The sequence below is a fragment of the Xiphophorus hellerii genome, chromosome 10 (assembly GCF_003331165.1).
Source record: "Xiphophorus hellerii strain 12219 chromosome 10, Xiphophorus_hellerii-4.1, whole genome shotgun sequence".
Lineage (NCBI taxonomy): Eukaryota > Metazoa > Chordata > Actinopteri > Cyprinodontiformes > Poeciliidae > Xiphophorus > Xiphophorus hellerii.
In genome coordinates, this window is record NC_045681.1 from 14,643,968 (window position 1) to 14,663,366 (window position 19,399).

At 39.8% G+C, this 19,399-nt stretch overlaps 1 protein-coding gene across 1 annotated transcript; it reads right to left on the reverse strand.

The window, feature by feature from the left end:
* Positions 1 to 328: 328 nt before the first annotated feature.
* Positions 329 to 12,645, reverse strand: dhx8 (DEAH (Asp-Glu-Ala-His) box polypeptide 8). Its single transcript, XM_032573951.1, has 23 exons — positions 12,472 to 12,645; positions 12,221 to 12,306; positions 12,049 to 12,121; positions 11,835 to 11,926; positions 10,991 to 11,097; positions 10,459 to 10,863; positions 10,192 to 10,336; positions 9,783 to 9,989; positions 9,328 to 9,415; positions 8,819 to 8,916; positions 8,471 to 8,618; positions 7,945 to 8,126; positions 6,642 to 6,836; positions 6,368 to 6,553; positions 6,073 to 6,283; positions 5,805 to 5,986; positions 4,994 to 5,134; positions 4,737 to 4,892; positions 4,501 to 4,638; positions 4,282 to 4,410; positions 3,820 to 4,016; positions 3,558 to 3,737; positions 329 to 1,333 (listed from the first exon to the last, which is right to left on the reverse strand). The coding sequence occupies exons 1-23, from the start codon at positions 12,626 to 12,628 to the stop codon at positions 1,114 to 1,116; spliced, it is 3,723 nt and encodes a 1,240-aa protein (XP_032429842.1). The 5' UTR covers positions 12,629 to 12,645; the 3' UTR covers positions 329 to 1,113.
* Positions 12,646 to 19,399: the final 6,754 nt, after the last annotated feature.

Genomic DNA, 19,399 nt, shown 5'->3' on the forward strand with positions numbered 1-19,399 from the left:
ACTAGTAACAGCAATAGGGTTGAAAAATATTTTCAGTTTGTTGTTACGAGGACAAACCATAGTATCAGGATTTTGTGTAATAGACGAACACAAAGAAAAGGCTGCAGAAAGATTAAGACTGGCTTTACCATCCAACAAGATGATGACGGTTAAGACCAAAGGATATTATGGCCTAGTCAAAGTGCAGACCTAAATCCGAATAAGAACTAAAAACCATGTTCAAATTTTTTTCTTCCACTTCACAGCTGCACACTACTTTGTGACGGTCTCAGATATTAATAAGTTTGTAATTAGAAAAAAATAGACAAGGAATAAGCAATGCAAGGAATTAAAATGGTTTTGTTCATTTTAATAAAAATGCAGAACATGTCTCCACTGATCTAATTAGTTTCAAAAGTACCAATTAAAAAGATAAAATATGTTGCAGAGAAACAAGTATGATAATCATTTGAGATATTTTGACAAACTAGAAAACCCAAATATTCATATTTTGTTACACCTATTTCCTACTGAAATTCCACTTTTTTCTTTTTACTTAATGACAAAATCAGATAGGCTTTTTAAATTTTCTCCATATAGTGGGGTTGGGGAGGAAGTCATTTGTTTTACAGTCATCCATACACTGATGAAGATATTTCCCACAGTTATTATACAACATATCACACATTTGACCATCCTCTTGTTTTGAAAAATAAGAGCTAATCACATTGAAGATAAAATGCCAAACTCGATTTGCATCAGGACATTCTTTGGACTCAACAGTTTACAGAGTAAAAATAAATAGGTCGTCACTTTGGAATATGTCCTTATTAAAGACTTGAACTATTTGCAAAATAAAAATGCTTTCTAATTGCTGTTTTGTTTCTTTAATAAGTAAAAAACCTGACATTTGCTGATATGACATGAACATTTCTGACTAAATTTAAATCATTGAAAATTTTCGAGTCAAAGAAAGAAAATTTACAGTTTTTACAGGTAAAAAAATAAAAAATAAAAAAAATAAAATACAAACCACAACTGAAAGCTGACTTGTGATGGGGAACCCTAAACCCATCAGTGCTTGTCCAATCCTGGCGCAGCACCACAGTTCTGGAATGAAATCCATACTGCGGATTAGCGACGTCTGAAGGCGCGCGAGATTCTCCAGGCGTTTGGCTCCTCGTATCGATTGTACAGCGGCTCGAGGCGCTGCTGCTTCTTCTGCTTGCTGAGGCGAGTGGGATCGGAGACTTTGAAGAAGGCGGGCGCGAATTCTACAAGCCAGCGCGGATCGATGGTGGTAACCTCCCTCATGTACTCCTTGGTGGTCAGCACCAGCTCATGGTACACAACCCTGTTAGAAAGACGCAGGATGTTAGACAACGACAGCTTTAAACGCATTTTGTTTTCTGTATTATAGAGAGCTTTGATTGCTGTTCTCTGGATGTTTAAACATGTTAACAAAACATTTTCTTATAAATGTAGACTCTTTCCAACGGGCATATACAAATGCACCTAGAATTATTCAGAACCCAATGCAAATTAGACTTATTAGCGATTTTGCAATGACAAAACTACACAAGATCTGCTTAGACAGTTGAATAAACCTAATATTACGGAAGTTTTTCTTAGTTCAACTCATAATCCTACTTTCAGTGAGTGCTGCTGACTCAACGTGATTTCCCCCTCTCCCCCGAGCAGAATCCTTCACCACGGCAACCTTTTGCTCATTTTCTTTGGTCTCACACACACCTGATGCAACCAATAAATGTCTTCATTGTTACATCAAGTATGCTTGAGAGGACTCTAAACCACATGGAAACATTTCAGAAATGACGAAGACATTTATACCCACATAGAGGACTGCCAAACAAGGAAAGAAAAAGGCCCTGAATGTTCCTAAATAACTTATTGGAAGTACAGAATAAAGTTTGAAGTCATAGGAACTGTGGTGATGCCACCTGGTGGCAGAAAGAGGAAGTTATTAACCACTGCCATCAGATTCCTGAAGAGACAGATGGTCAAATGCCTCCTGAGAAGGACCTGGAGAAAGACAAACAACATTAATCCACTTCAATTTGCTCACAGCTGCCATAATATGCAAAACAGGTTGCGTGATTCTGTTCTGTTGAGAAATGTACGAGAACCACTGCAGTGATGCTCTGAAGCCACATTAGAAAGCTGCGCATAAGGAGGGAAAGATTGATTCTAACAAAAAAAACGGAAATCCTGGAAGAAAATGTCAAATCTTAGACTCATCAAGCCTTCAAACAAAGCAATGATGCCAATCATATATCAAAATCATCAAAAGGATTACCGTAATTTCAAAAAAGGTTCTAGAAGATGCTAGTATAGTCACTGTAATTACCTGACATGACCTCTGTTGAAATCAAAACTATAAATTGGAAGCTTTCGCTAAACACCCTGCCAGGAGCTAGTGTGAATCACTCTGCAGCAGCAGGTCGCAATAGTGAAAAGCAGTTTTAAGCCTCAAACAATCATGACTGGGACTGCAGTACTCATCAGAAGCAACATCAGGAGGAAAAAGTTGTGAAGTTACTTGTGATGAGCCATTCAACTTGTTCGTGTTTCATTTATTACAACTGTTATGTTCTATATTTTGCCAATAAACCTAGGTGACAATGTCTGCCAGCCAGGGCCAGCCTGGCTGTGGCACAGGAGGTTCCATAAATGGGGAAAGGAAAAAAACACTAACTATAATTTTTAAACTTCCATCCATTTTCTTACACCCTTGTCCCTAGTGTGGTGAGGAGGTGCTGGTGTCTATCTCCAGCTAACATTCCAGGCGAGAGGCGGGGTACACCCTGGACAGGTCGCCAGTCTGTCACAGGGCAACACAGAAACAGACAGGACACACAACCATTCACACACACACTCACACCTAGGGAGAATTTAGAAAGAACAGTAAACCTGACAGTCATGTTTTTGGATTGTGGGAGGAAGCCAGAGTACCCGGAGAGAACCCACGCATGCACAGGGAGAACATGCAAACTCCATGCAGGAAGACCCCGGGCCGGGAATCGAACCCAGGACCTTCTTAGGCAACAGTGCTACCAACTGAGCCACTGTGTAGCCACTTTTTAAACTTAAAGGCAATAACATAATTTCCTAATATTAAAGATTCTACTCAAGTTGGCTGAATAAGAAAGAATATGAAATACTGCATTTATAATAATGATACTTTACTTAGCTCCAGCTCCTTCACAGGTGAAGAAGGTTCCCGCATAGATCTAACTGATCACAGTATTTTTAATATTTTTCATGTATTTTTAACTTATGTTTTAGTGATTTGTTTTTTCTAAACTAAAACTTCATATACATATGTAAATTGGTGAAACAGTTTGGGGGGGGGCAAATAAAATCTTTCCTAGGGTGCCAAAGTGGCTAGAGTCAGCCCTGGTTCCCGTCCATGTGTAGCGTTTTTTACCGCCTTAGTGTTCATAATGTAGATGGAAAGACCTGCAAAGTTGCTAATAACGAAAAGATCTAAATTATGCTAACTGAAATTAGCATAAATAGACACTTCGTTTCTATGGAGATCTAAGATGCGGTCGTACCATTCAGGCTGTCTGTTGAACAGGGCACTTGAGGGATGGATGTAAACAACTTGCTGGTCTATGAGGGTCCTGTAGCCCTCCTGGGGATCCTTCTTAGCAGCATTCCTGAAGAAACCGCTGCAGATAGCCTTCTGGACCCGCACCGTGGCTTTGCCGCAAGACACCACATCCAGTTTATGTCTGGAGGAGGAGAAAGACGTTCGATAAACTCCCAATCACACAAACTAGCATTCTACCATTTGACAGTGAAGGTAAACTGAACCTGTCCATAATCCCCAGCATCTGTTTGCGGATATCCTGGGCTCGGCGCAGGGAGCGAGCCTGGATGAAGTTCTCGTAGCACCAGGGGTTGGAGAACTTGTTGTTCTTCCAGGAGTTGTAAACGGCCAGCAGAGTGAGGTGGTCGCCCTCAGGCTGGTGGAACTTTGCCTTTTTCTGGTCAGCCAGGGCCTGCTTGTCCTGCGTTTAGGAAAATCATTATTGGGTTAACTGGGTTCAACTATTTCACATAAAAAACTAGACGATGTAATGGGTTTAAGAGAAGGGTCAACAAAAGGATTCGCTTGTGGATTTGCAAAGTATTACAATTATTCCCTCCTGAGCAAATTTGTTTTTCAGCTATTTTTTTCAGAATCTCAATGTGAAAAAAAAGGGCTGAACTCATTTATCATGCACTGATTTTTACTTAAACATCCCAAATGTTTTAAGTCTGTGGGTACTGTACCTTAGGTCTGTAGAAAACGTTCTGAACAGACAACATCGAAACAATGGTCAGCATCTCTTCACTGCAGCCCAGGTGGACGGACATGATCAGCATCTTACACAACATGGGCTCCAGAGGAAACTCCGCCATCTGGAAGAAAGACAATATGGTGCCAATGTTTAATTTAAACAAACAGCACTTTAAATATTCAGAGGGACAGGTATGTGTTTGCATCCTCACCCTTCTACCCAGGCGTGTGAGCAAGCCCTCATCATCCAGAGCTCCCAGAGTGTAAAGCTGCTCCATGGCTGTGATCAGAGTCTCCATGGGAGGAGCATCCATGAAGTCAAAGGAGAGGAGGTCGTTGATGCCCATGGCCTAAAGAAGAAAAAGAAATGTGGTAGAAAGATCAAAACTCAGCTAATAATAAACAGGTGTTAAAATATGATCGATGTAAAATAAAGACTTTGTTTAACCTTCAGAGACAGCACAGTGCTGGCCAAGTTAGTCCTCTGTATCTCAGGAACGTTGGTGGTCAGCATCTCGTCCCTGTACGCTCTCTCCGTGTAAAGCCTGTAACATTTCCCAGGACCCGTCCTGCCGGCGCGCCCCGCCCTCTGCTTGGCCTGGGCCTGGAAGGAAAACGGATCAAACGAGGTTTTGCTTCAGTGTCCTGAACGACAGCAATCAGAAAGCCTCACGCACACATTCAGAAAATCCAGACCCGGCTCACCTGTGAGATGGGAGTCACCACCAGCTGATCAATGCCAGTCTTGGAGTTGTAGACCTTTTGCTTGACGAAGCCCGGGTCCACCACGTAGTAGATCCCGTCGATGGTCAGAGAGGTCTCTGCGATGTTGGTGGCAATGACAACCTGAAGAAGTGGAGGATTTATTTGCAACGGATTCCATAAAGAAAGAGTGTGCAAACACTGTGCAATGATTTAACATCTTAAGTTGGCTGTTAATTTACTCTATTTTTCCTTGGCTCCCATTTCATTCATTTCCATTTCCACATTTTTTTTTCTTTGTTAAACCACTTAACTCTAAACTACGAACCACTCTGATTTAAATGTCTCAAGTTCAAGTCAGCTCATCAGAAAAGAAAAATGTGCAACAAGTTCAGAAGACAGATGTTACGTTTTTTTTGTCACAAAAATCCAAATAAAATATATTGAAGTTTGTGTCTAATGTGACAAAACAAAAAGTTTTAGCTCAACATGAGTTTGTAAAACTAATTTAGCTTTGTTAATTAGATAATTTTACTTTAAAAAACAATTTTATTAGAACAAATAAATAGCGCATCTTTGTCGTAATTAAGAAAGAATAGAAATGATCAGACAACCTCAAAATGACACATATATGGATCAACACCAACATTCATGTCAAACCAGACAGAAACAGAGTAGATTTCAGGATTATTTTTGCAAGAGTGAAAATAAACGTCTGCAAATGCTATCATAAGCTCTTATATATATATATATATATATATATATATATATTTAAATAACCATTCATGTTCTTTTTAGTTTTTTTTAAAGGTACCTTTCTGCTTCCTGGGGGAGCAGGGTCAAAGATTCTGGTCTGCATCTCGCTGGGCAGAGCAGAATACACAGGGAGAATGATGAGTTCAGGGACATCGGGTCCAAGGGACTTCATCCTCTCGTAGAGAATCTCACAGGCGGTGTCGATCTCTTCCTGCCCGGTTAAAAAGACCAGGATGTCACCTGTGCAGAAAGAGGATACACAACAACGTTTACAGTGTGATATTGAAAACGGCACCAATGAGTTTTTCCCTCGCTCTCTGTCATGCCTGGAGGCTCGGTCAGATGAATCTGCATGACGGTGATGAGGCTGGCGTCCAGGTAGTCCGTCTCAGGTTCTTTGGTGTAAAGAACCTCCACTGGATATGTTCTGCCCGGGATGGTGAAGATGGGGGCTTCGTAGAAATACTGGGAGAACTTCACGGCGTCCAGCGTGGCTGAGGTTACGATCAACTTCATGTCTGTGCGCTTCTGTACCGTCTAAAGTGAAACAAATAATCAGAAAAGTTCTCCATTTCCACCTAGAAAAAACCCCTAAAGAACCGTTCTATCTGGGTTGCTTACCTTCTTGAGGAGACCGAACAGAACATCAGTGTGGATGGTTCTCTCGTGAGCTTCGTCCAGCATGATTATGGCGTACTGGCCCAACTCGGAGTCGATCAAACACTCCCTCAGCAGCATACCGTCTGTCATGTACTTGATCACCGTCTCAGGGCTTGTGCAGTCCTCGAATCGGATGGTGTAACCCACCTGCAGGAAACAAATAGAACCTCTAGATATTAAACAACAGATGTCTACAACATAATGAGAACCATGTACTGTAGGAGCAGCAAGTTACCTCCTGTCCCAGACAGCAACCATACTCCTCAGAGACTCGCTTGGCCACCGACATGGCGGCGACACGTCGCGGCTGCGTACAGCCGATCTTCCCCCGCGTGGTGTAACCTGCCTCTGCCAGGTACTGAGTGATCTGGGTGGTCTTCCCGGAGCCCGTCTCTCCAATGACGATCAGGATCTGGTTGTCGTGAACAGCCTGCGAAGATGAAGGAGATGTTACGGGAATCCCAGCTGGTTTATGTTCTCCAAACATAAACCAAACCCAGCAAATGGAAATGGATGCAAATCAACCAGCTAAGAGCTTGATTAGTCCGGCTAAACCTGGTTATTAATCATCTTTTTAATAAAAAAAATACCAGCCAGTGTAATATTTAAGTGCTACTAGGTCAAACAGACAACACCACTAAATTCAGATTGTTGCTGAATCTAGAAAGTGAAGAAGTAAATATTATTCAGTGTCAATTAGGTGCTGAAAAACAAAATCAGAGGAACAGGGACGCAAGTAGCTATTTAAAAAGGAAATAATTTTCTACAAAATATTTGTAAAACTCATTATGTCTACAGTATATGTTACAAAATCTTAAATATTCTTTTGTTATTAGACACAAAAACAGCAGTGTCTAATAACAAAAACATCTTTGAGACTTTATTTCCTACAATAGTTTAAGATTTATTCATGCAAGGATGAAAATGGATCTGAAGAAATTCAGTTTCAAAATTCTACTGCTGTGGAACTTTCTTTGTCTGGAAATGTCTGAAAGTTTACTGAAATCGTCTCTGCTCTGACAGATAATTAACGATCGCTCACGGGAAGAATAAACAGGGAGCAGACTAGATCCAATATCGGGATCGGATCCAAAACTCAATTCATTCTTGAATCAGCCATTGAGCCTGGGCCGCCAATCCGTCCACCAGTCCAGACAGGATGGTCCTGTGTTGCTGGTGGTCATATCTCGACTGATTTGACTCTGGATGACAGTAATATCAGAATGAATAGATTTATTTGATTAGATATGGCCCATTACTTAAGCTTTAAATATAATGATGGAGCCTGTTATGGAAGCCTGACGTTACTGGACAGAACAAAGACCACTCTGCTGCTTAATGTCAGTTTCTTTTCAGATATTTTAGTGCTGAAAAAAGAAAAACAGAAGATGGATATCAAGCATTTTGTGAAAACATTTGGAACAGCAGCAATCATCTTAAACTGTTACAGTAAAACCAGAGCTGTAGAGAAAGACAATGAGATCAGAAAATAACATTCTGGTTATTTCATCTCTATAAGTTAGTGAACAGTAGAGCACCTGAATGAGCTGCTCCTTTAGTTTATAGATGGGCAGACTCTCCCTCTGCTCCAAGATGGAGAGCTGAGTCTTCTTTCCGTACGAGGCCTTGTTCCCTCCAAAAGCATGTTTCTTCCATTCTGGAATGTCATTGGGCATCATTCCGATTCCCCTCATGTTAGCAGCGATCTGCCTACCGTCCACTGCGGGAGAGGATTAATGTGTTTGTTATGGACAACTTTAAACATGGCAACTAAAACCATGACACACCAGACAGATCCCAGCTGGCTCGAAAGGGTCACAAAAGGGACGATAAACAGAAACAAACTATAACGAATGGGAGCCAAATAGGGGCTGCAGGAAGTTAGACGGGCATTTCCTGCACAACGAGAATAAAATCTCTCTGAAAACTAACAAAACTAAAGAATATTTACTTCCAAAAACCTTATATTAATCTTGTTCTTTAAGTTCTAATTTAAAGATGACTTCAGTAACAATCTGTGCATCCTAGAAAAGGCTTAGCATGGATATCTATGGGATTCCTAACCGTCTGGCAGCGGGTCGACCCAGTGTTTGTTCAGCCCCATGGGGATGGAGTCCATCTCTGCCTCTCGAGCCGCCTGCTTCAGCTCCCGCCTCTCCTTAGCCAGAGCGCTTTGCATCATGGCTGCCTGCGATAGCGAGCCGTCCGGATTCTGGGAACAGAGAAGGAACGTCGAATCACAGAAAAACATTACCCGATAAATCCAGACATAAGTGTGTTGATGAAAGTGCCACATCACAAACTGCACGGAAAAGAAAAAAAAACACTACAAACCACCAAAATAAACTAAAAGTAAGTGAGCTCTTAATTTATTTAGCAAATAAAAGACGACCCATGCTGAATGATGAGCACCTTGACAATCTTGACGGGGCTCATGTCCATGCTCTGTTTGGTGTGTCCCCTCAAAAACGGTGGTTCCTCTTCAACAAGCTCGATTTCCAGGTCCTCATCTGTCGACAGTGTCAGAAAAGTCACATAAGGTACTTCAAAAACTTGTTTTGCTGAGTTTGAATTTGCTACAATTCTAGCAAATTAATTCAGAAACATTAGGTGATGTGGTAGTGATCTACGGGATAATCTGGAAGTAATAACTGGTGATACTACACAACATGTGATGTGCCTATGAATGCATCCAGTTCTCTTCTCTCACTAAATGTGATTATGAGACCCAGAACTTTTATTTTTCCTCTAAAATATGAACACTTTTTTTTGTTAAATGAGAAAAAATAAATAAATAAAAATAATAATAATAAAAAAATAAAATAATAAGAATAATCAGCTTTGATTTTTTTTTTATCTGATATTCTTTTGTCAAATATATTTACTGTGTGAGAATGAAGGAATAAAAAAAATTCTGTTACCCTCTTCATCGTCCACCTTAGGGAGGATTCCCGTCTCATCGTCGAAATCTGGGAACTCTTCCTTGGACAACACATTCGCAGCAATCATCTAAGTACAGGAAAGCCACAGGAATAACGTGAAAAAATGCTCTCGACATCAAACAGGCTCAATTCAAGATTTATATCATTTTACAGTTGGACATATAAATCTACAAAAAAAGCAACAGTTCAGGAATAGTTGGGAGATAACATAGAAAATAGCATCAGCTGCAGATTATTTACTAAATCAAATTGTGAATAGTATCTGGATTTTCCTCCAGTATTGGTGCTGCTTTGTAAAACACTCATCTGTTAACCCCAGCATGCTCATTCATATTTGCTGCCCCCTCCCCTTCTGTGTAGAACGAGGCACCTTAATTTTTTTTTTTTTTAATCTACAAAAAGGTCAGGACTCAAGTGAGCCACAGAGTCCTGACCTGTTTGATCTCCCACTTCTCCGGGTCAGAGATTTTGGTGAGCCTCTTGCGCTCCAGCGTGTCGTCCTGCTCCAGCTCGGGGGCGTGGCCCAGGTTCAGGTTGTTAGGCCTGTCGGGGTTCCTCATGGAGACGTCATCGCCTCCTTCGGGGCCCATATTCCTTCTCCTGTTGGGGTTTAGATCTTCTCCTGTGTCCTGGTCCACATCCTGGCAGAATAAATAATAATAACGAGGCAAGCTGGTAATAAAGTTTATCACTTACTCTAAATAAGATGTCAGTAATGTCTCAACATCTTTAAATTACAATCTTAATATCTAATTACAAACTGATATTTTTAAAGCTCAACACCACTTTTTTTTATATAATTATGCATGTATCTTATTACACAGTAACAGGCTTTGTTCTTACCTTCATACTGAGGCTCGTCTTGGAGCCGGTGAACGACAGCACTTTTACTTTCACTCGTTGGCCCTTGCTGACGACGTCCGCCACATTCGCAACACGTCCCTCTCTGCGCAGCTCAGAAATGTGGACCAAACCCTCCCATCGTTTTCTAAACTCCAAAAAAACAAATGAAGAATGAGTTCAGACAGAGTGAAATTAAGCAAATTGAAACTTTTACTTATTGGTCATTTTTAGTAAGTAATCTTTGGTGCTGGCTTCTTTCATGCTGACCTTAGTCCCTCCAGCTGAACAAAGCATCCAAACTGCATGATGCTGGTCACTTTGCCGTTATAAATGTCGCCAACAGAAGGCTCCTCGGGAGGAGGCCGGTCCACGTGTTTGTCTTTCCAGCGATCAGAGTCTTTATCCAGGTCTTTCCTGGGGCTGGGTGAACGATCAGACCAGCGGGAAGACTTGTCCTTTCTTTTACCACGATCTCTGTCCCGATCTCTGTGCCGGTCACGGTCCCGGGAGCGAGACCTGGATCTGGAACGCGATCGGGAATGGTGCCGCCTCTTCCTGTCTCCTCCCCGGTCCCTGTCCCTGTCCCGGTCTCTGTCTCTGTCCCGGTCCCTGTCCCTGTCCCTGTGCCTCTCTCGTTCTCTACTTCGGCTGCGATGCTTGCTTTTTTCTGATCTGTGGGACGAAAGGGGAAATCTAGATCAAAGCAACTGTAACAACTTTGTCCTTCCATTTTAGCAAAACCAGAACTTTGAAAAAGTTTCGTTCTTGTTTCACATAGTTACAACTAAATGTGTCTTACTTGCTCTTGCTGACTTTGGAGTCTGCCCCGCTGACACTGGGCATAAACATCTCTAGTTCCTTCATCGCATCAGCAGCAACTTTTACATCGTCTTCATCCAGCACCCGCTACAAATTTTAAACAAAAACCGATTTAGATTCTCAGACTTATGACAAGATTTGTTTTTCTGACAACATTTTTGGAAAATATAATTTATCTTTGGTGAATACTTTGGTTAAAATAAAAATAAATTCCTCTGTTTCCAAAAAAACGTGTTTACATATAAAACACTACAATATAAAACAATTTTCTTTACTTCAAATTTTTAGTTCAAAAACACAGTATAATCATTACACACAGTGGCATATTTGTCAAGAATTTATATCATTATTTTGACAAATATTATATTTTGCAGCTAATAATTTTCAGCTACTTCTGCATCTTCTTCTAAGCTCCTTCCATCCATTCAACTTTAAAGCAATGTGCTTGGATAAAGAACTTAGTGAGCTTCTTTTGCAATAACTTAGTGTTAGTCAGGTCAGAAGTTTTCTTCTTGAATGTGTAGATATTTGATTTCAATTGACTTATGTAGTATTGAAACTTTTTGAGAAATTTTAAAAATTGTTTTTCCATTAGGTGCGGGTCATTTTCATAAACAATTAAACAAAAGAACTCTAGAAATATATTAATCCTTCATTGTTGAAATTGGATTATTGAATAAGATACAATTATGGCTCAGGCTAGTTGGACTGTAAAAAAAATAAATAAAAGCAGCACATTCATTCAGAGATAATACTGTTTCTATGACAACGTATAAAGAAATAAGGACAGTGATGCAAGAAACACAAATGTGAGCTTTGAGTACCTTTGGTGATGGATCGTTGGGTTTACACAGAGCAGGAAACAGCTCCTTCAACTTGTCTTTCTCACTTTTTGGCTTGACTGAAACATCAGAGGCTGCAGGGTCAAGAAATGAAGAAATATTTAGTTAGGAAGCCTTTTGATTCAAACAAGTGACAGGTTTACTAAAAATGGCCGCAATGTATCAAGTACGATGGACCTGTTAAGTTCAGACTTACCTTTACTTGTCGATGCCTTAGACGGAGGTCGCATCGTCTGGATGAGTCTGAGCAAGTTGCCGATGAGAGAATCCTGCAGTTAAACGCAAGAAAGCAGGGTTAGTGAAATTAATGAATCGTTTAGGCAACAAGTTCTTACTTTGGCTAATAATTCCGCGATCCGCCGACTTACAGTGAATTCTGCTCCATTGTCGAGTAAAAGTGCTTTGAATCCATCGAAGCTCGGCTGTTTTTCAGCAAGACTGATGACAAACTCGGCTAGGACAGTGAAGCAAAAGGCAATAACGTTAGACTGGACTTGGTGTTCACATAAAACGGTTTCCAGGGGGTCGGGGAAATAAGGCAAAAGAACGGGTTGTAAAAGCTAACAGAGAAGCTAGCTGGTCTAGGTTACGAACTGGGACGAAAGTTAAAAACACGCACCTAAATCCTTGTCATTAATTCCCAGATGGTTGTCGAGCTCCGTGCAGACCTTCGACACCAAGGACAAATATTCCAGCTGCGATAACTCGTCAACTCCGACGTCTGCCATTTTCCACGGGTCTTGTTTGTGTTCAACAACGTTGACGACGGCAGACATATTGGATGTAAAAGCAATTTCCTTTTCCGTTTTAAGCGGAAACACATTTCCTGCGCTACCCACTGACGACCACACGATGGCGGCAAAGACGTAAAATAACATAAATGGCACTGTATCTTTCACGAAGAGCAAGATGTCCGTAAGTGTAACCATGCCCTTTTTTTAATGGGGTTTTCACCTGTGTGACCCAGTTAAAGCTGGAGTGTGGGGTGACCTTGTAGTAGGGTAAAATAAAAATAAAAAAACTGAAAAAATCTGTCTTGTAAACAAATTATTCCACCTGAGGTGTGGATCTTTGCAGCTCCTCCAGAGGCACAATAGGTCTGGAGGCTGCTTTTCTGATTAATGCTGTCAGTTTAGCTGGCAGCTATGTCTCAGTAGGTATGGAAAAACAAAACAAACTCGGGAAAATTATTTCAGAAGATAATTAAAATGTTTGAATTTGTCATGTCTGACTGCTCTTTGGAAATAAGTCACAGCATTTAAAGCAGATATAGATAATATTCATAATGATCTGTCTCACACGCATTTGTATAGTATAGCCTGAAGCACACAGAGTTGCAATAACTGCTCCTTATTTTGTTATTAACCCAACAATGGAAGGAAATTTTAAAAAAACTCAAGAATCAAGTGGATCCTGATTTTATTTCCCCCTGTTAATAGTAAACGTGCTTTTTTTTGTATTGGTTTGTCAAGGAGTTCTTTTCTGACTTGATGAGAATAAGCACCAGCAAGTAATCATACAGCACTGTTGGTCAGTAGATACGAAGTGGGCGCTGACATAGTTAGTGCCTCATTTTAGCCAATGCTAATGCTATCACACATAGCTTCTGCAATATTGGTTGTTGGATAGTGAACAATCAGAGAGACTACCAAAAGAGGGTTTTTTTCAATATAGGAATTTTGTAAGGCCTATTCCAAAAAAAAAAAAAAAGCTCAGTGTTTTTAAACAGTGTTATACATCTTTGTTACTTTTTTAAAAAGGGGGTTGGGAAATAATCTCCTCCATCCATTCGCTATATACCCCATGGGACAGATGTTGTACATGCCAAACTTTGGCAGCAAATTTTGAGAAGGATACAGCAAAAACTGATGGAAGTAGAGAAATGACTTTCTTCATTTGAACTTGTAAAGAAAAGAAAATCTTGGAAACCTCAATACATATTTTAACGTTATGCCGTAGAGTGTTTATGTACTGCCAAAGGCATGGATATATTTGGATAAAATGCATTCTGTCTAAAATCTGGCTTATTCAGAGCACCACCTTTTATCCATGTCTTAACTGGCCATGATTCTTAAGTTCAAGCTCAATAAACGTGTCCCTAAAAGGTGTTTGTGTGAAGGCAAATCTCCTATAATGTATTTGATACTTAATACCAACGTGGGAAGCTTTCAACAGTCATATACGACCTAGGTTCCCCATTTATATAAATCAATTCTTTGAAAGAAGTTTATATCAAACTATGAGAATGATTGATGAGAATCAAAGGCTTTTAAAACACCAGGATTTACTTTAAAAACTGTAAAAGGTTTTTTATTGCTGTTTAATCTTTAAAAATGGATCAATCCTTGAAATCACAAACACTTACTTCACTAACTTTTTTTCTCTGTTTCTTTACCTTGGCCAGCACACAAAGTGTCACTGAAGGCAATAATGATTCATAGTTTTGCACTCGCTAACACGTTTATCTCCCTTCAATTCCTAGGAGGGTTTTACCGACGCTGAAATGTAGTTCCTGAGTTCAAGAGTTCCTGTATCGCTTTATATGGATTGTCAGGGTCATAATACTGTGGGATACCAAGAAGCAGAAAGCAGAAACTCTTTCTCCCTTCTTTCAGAGATAAACAGGCATACAATACTCAGCCAATCATTTGGATTTGAAACATACATTTTAACCGAAACACAGGGTACTCTGTGTAAACTTGATGCAATGCACCTCTTGTGATCTTCCTCTTGGAACCAGTTTACTTATTAATTTATTCAACATGGCAAGAATATTTCATAATCATGAGGATAGTACAGCCTGATAACCTTAAACTATTTGAGATTTTAAGGAGAACATGAGGCATAAGTTCAGGACAAATGATTGTTTCTTCAGTTTGCATTTGTCAGATTTCATCTATATATTTATTCCATGCGCCCCAAGCATTATTTTGGGCATATTTTCACAGGGTTACTGTAAAGTCCTGCTCCCATTAGTAGACTTTAATCTGTTGCTCCAGGATTCTCCAATCTTCTGCAAAAACTTAGATGAAACCTGCCTTTTGAAATTTACTCCAGTTCTAACAAAAGAGCATTAAAAATAGTTTATCATGGACTATGGTTAAAATGGGACCCAGTAGTGTTGAATGGATTTACCTTGAAAGGACATAGCTTTGAAAGAAACAGATTTTCTCACTACTGTACTGACATAAATACAGCATGATACTTTATTATTAAAACTCTCAAAGGGAAAATTAGGCATTTAAAAATAAATCTGAGATGTTTCACAGGAATTAACAAGCTCAGTGTGTAACAGGTGTAAATGGCTTAGTTAAGCTTCATCTCCAAGGCAACAGCATCTTTCACAAAGCATTTCTGTCAGAAAAGAAGCAAATGCAAGCCTTCTCTAGGCTCCTTCTGGCAATTCATCAATGTAGATCTTCAGCTCTATTTCATGTTGTATACAAGTTGTTATTGAAAATAATTACATCCCAACCTGGTTACCTTTTTATTCAATACAATTCTTATGATTTAGAAAGTTGCCCTGTAATTGTAGCCTCGGTCATTAGTTAGCCTGTCTAATTAAATGGAGATTGTTGAAATTTTAGGTTTCTTTTAGTCAGAAAATTGTAAAAAATTAGAATATACTATCATTGATTGTTCAACTTGACACATCTCCCTCATTAACATAAGTCAATTTCTGACTGTTTTCTCTCAGAGTAGATCTAGGTACGTCTGATCATTTGAATTTGTCTTTCACTTTTATTTCTCTTCTCAGTCGTAATTTCTTCAGACCTCCAAAGGACAGAGGACATTTTGATAAGCAGTACAAAATGAGAACATGATGACATATGAATTGGCAAAAGGGAGAATAGACTTGGAGATGGTAAACATCAAAGAGTATTTAGAAACAGGAATAATTAGATTTTCGTTTTCAGCTGCATTATGTATTAGTTTTCACACTGTTTTTATGATCTTTAGTTGAACTGTGGATTTTAATGTTATTTGAAGTTATTAGGGGCCCAAGTTATAAATGATGTGGATGGAGATAAAAATATTGGGGTGATGGCAAACAAGTCTTCCAATGTCAACGACTAGGAGCTCATCACCAATTAAAATAGAAGTGGAAACATGCACAAAGATAGTTGTCTAATCTACTGCCAGTAAAGATTTTTGCATTGATTATTGAGACGGGCATGAATTATTTTTCAGCATGTTATTTTTAAAAGAAATATAAAATTAACAGATACACTTCTCTTTTTCAAAAGTAACACTCCTTTAAGTTGCCTTATGGTCTTTTGAGAGACACCTTATTTCCCATTAAGAGCACATTTCTTGGCAGAATGAAAAACAATTTTACATCTAAATCTGCCACGGGTGGCTCTGTGGGATTATTCACTCTGGCAACTTGCTAAAAAGAATGTTTAAGCCACCTCAAGGCTTTCTCCATGTTGCTTTATGCATATATGGGGGTAATTCGGGGCAGCGCTCAGCGTCAGCAGTCCTCATTTGACCTGATTTGAGAGCCAGCGGGGACATGTATGGGTTGCAGGGAAGGGGAGTGAGAGTGGGTGACCTCACACTTACATAATCGTCTTCTTGTGTATACAGATCACAAGCGAGACGTACAGAACAGTTCTTGCATAAGTACTGCAGTACCATAAGCTCAACTTCCCATAAATTCACAATTCACACTGACTGACTGAGGTTGATTGTGCAGAAGATGATATCATTTCTGTATTTTTGTCTTAAAAGATGTTTTTAAAGGGGAGGGGGTAGTATGTAAAATCAACTTTTTTCAGCTTTATGTCATGTTATAACGTTATTCCCTCATCAAAAACATACCTGGGGTGTTGCTTTGACTATTTTATGAATGTCTGAGAAATCCTGGAATCTTCCAAAGTCAGCCATTTTGAGGTGGCTAACCACTCGCTCATACCAAGTGCCACCTTTCCCACAAAGCTCCTCCTTGGAGCTGCAGTCTCCAGCCAAGCTTCTGCCTCACAGAGCAGCTCTTCCTCTCTCAGTTCCACCAGCAATTAGAAAACACCTGGTGGAAATGTGAGTCTGCTTAGCTCATCATACAAACTACTTCTCAGTGCAATGCTCCTAACGGTTGTAAACAGCATAATTGTTGTAATGATATGCGGAAGGCGGAGTATCGGAAAGAGCAAGAGCTTTTTAAAGTCTGATTTCAAATAATTAAATTGCAAAGTTGTTTTATAACAACTGAAGGCCGTGCTTTCAGAAGTTCACTATGTGCTTGGAAAATTGGAAACAGCATGTCTCTAAAGAATCAACAGATCAAAACAGCAAGATTGATATAAAAACAACTCCGGTGAGGAAAATAGTCTAAATATTATCAAAAGTATCAACTCTACAGTTTCCCATAGCTCTACAATCTTAGCCTTTATGATCACTGTTTTGGTTTGTGGTCAGCAGACTGGCGTATTTGATTTACTCTTGTAGCTAACATAGCAGAAGGACAGACTGTGAGAATTATCCAGATGGAGGAATAAAAGAGGAAAAACAGAGCTCCAACATGGGATTGGGTCCAACAGATTCCTTTGCACACAGAGAGTAGATAGAAATGCATTTAACAAAAACAAGTGCACAAAGTTCTTTTTAAATTGATTCTGCAGCTCGGAATAATGAGATCTGCTGCAGTCTGACATGCAAAGACCTGGCACAATATGCCATATGCAGTCTGGTACAGCTGTGCACACGCCTCTGATCACCAACAAGGAAAAATAACAATAATAAAAAAAAAACAGGGGAAGAAGGCTGGGCAGAGGGCTGGGGTGTCTGCAAAGAGTTGTTGAGGTATGAGCATGCTCTGAAACTGACAGCACAGCTGGCTGCAAAGTTTACTTGCCGCTGAGTGGAAAATCCCTGATATGACAGGGAGCATGACATGTGTGCATGACAGAGACACACACCAGAGAGAAGGGAAGAGTAAAAGAGGAGAGCGATCTGAGGTGGGTTGGGCTTTTATTCAAACAGCCGGGAAGGGATTGGTTGGTAGAAAAGCTGCCTTTGTGAGGTCACACCCATCACAACAGCCCCCACCTCCAAGATGGACTTCAATGACAGGAATCACTCTTGTCACTTAGTGATTGCAACAAACATATGCAACGAGCTAAAAAAAAAATCAGCTACACAGTTTTCCAAACAAGTCAGAACTTTGCCGCCAAACAGTTAACTATCTTTTTGCAATAAGGGAGTAAAGCCATTTTAAAATGCAATTAACTAGACATAGCTACAGACAAAAGGTCCTAAACCTTTTCAAATTATAACTACAATCTTCATAGTATTTTATTTTTATTACTTACATGACAGACCAATGCAACATAGTCCATAAATGCATACATTTGAAGAAAAAGATACATGCACCTTTCAAAGTAGTTGCAAGTCTTTGGGTATGTCTACCATTCTATGCACCTAATGAATAAAATGTCCACCCATTGTTCTTTGCAGAGAAATTGGATGTCCGTAAGATTAGACTGGAAGCATCTGTGAACATCAATTTTGCTTTATGTCTGGATTTTGAATAGGCTACTTTAACCAAAATATGAATCTACTTTGATCTAAACTTTTGCTTTGTAACTTTCTCTGAATGCTTAGGGTCATTGTGATGCTGAGGGGTGAACCAAAACTCAAGAATTTTGCATCATGCTGTTTCACTGTGGGCATAGTGCGTGTGTTACATGGAACATTAGTTTGCCGCCACACAAATGTTTTGCATGTCGGCCAAAAAGTAATTTAAATTTAAGTAAGCTTTGATCTCATTTTGCCAGACCACTTTTCACCACATGTTTGCTGTATCCCTAGATCACCCAGTCATCCCCTTGCTTCCATACAGGCAAGAGTTTTGGAGCAATTAGTAGGTTGAGCAGTTCTCTGAAACAACATGAAGTAGCTTACACAAACACAAATGCAAGACATCGATCTTCAATCTAAAGAAATTCAAGAGCTGGAGTGAAACAAAGTCATTACCATCTATCAGCCTGGGACTCCAGTGAATAACTGTGAGAGGGATTATTGACAATCAAACAGAAGGTAAAATAAATCTAAGAACTAAATTTTAAAGCACTGCGGGGTGATGTTCATCACCAATAAAAAGACAATGGCTTCCAAAGGGGACGTCCTAAACCTCTGGTAAACCTACAAAATAATATTCTTTGTACTGCCAAATAAAAGTGAAGCTGTTTGGAAGATGTATCCTGCTACACTGGAACAAAACTAGAATTTTTTATGTTTTATAAAAAAAACACCACACAGACAGACAAGCATGGTAGTGGAAGTTTGTTGGTATGGAACTCCTTTGATGCTTTGGGTCTTGGAGGACTTGTAATAATTAATTCTGATCTCTGCCAGAATATCCTACAGGAAATGTCCAGCCAACACCGAAACAAAGATTCGAAGCTCAACAGCAGCCCCACCACCAAATGGCTTAAAAAACTAACTGCAGGTTTTTGAATGGCTCTCTATCCATTGCTGCTTGACCAGCAAATGGTGATGTGCTATGTATCTGTGCTGGCCTCCGTAACCTGGCTTCTCACTACAGA

Excerpts from the sequence above, each read along its gene's own strand:
- dhx8 (XM_032573951.1), bottom strand. The coding sequence starts at position 12,628 with ATGTCTGCCGTCGTCAACGTTGTTGAACACAAACAAGACCCGTGGAAA. Across the intron at positions 12,307-12,471 it reads AATTAATGACAAGGATTTAG|CCGAGTTTGTCATCAGTCTT; the intron begins GTGCGTGTTTTT and ends TCACTGTCCTAG. Across the intron at positions 4,639-4,736 it reads GCACTGTGCTGTCTCTGAAG|GCCATGGGCATCAACGACCT; the intron begins GTTAAACAAAGT and ends TTTCTTCTTTAG.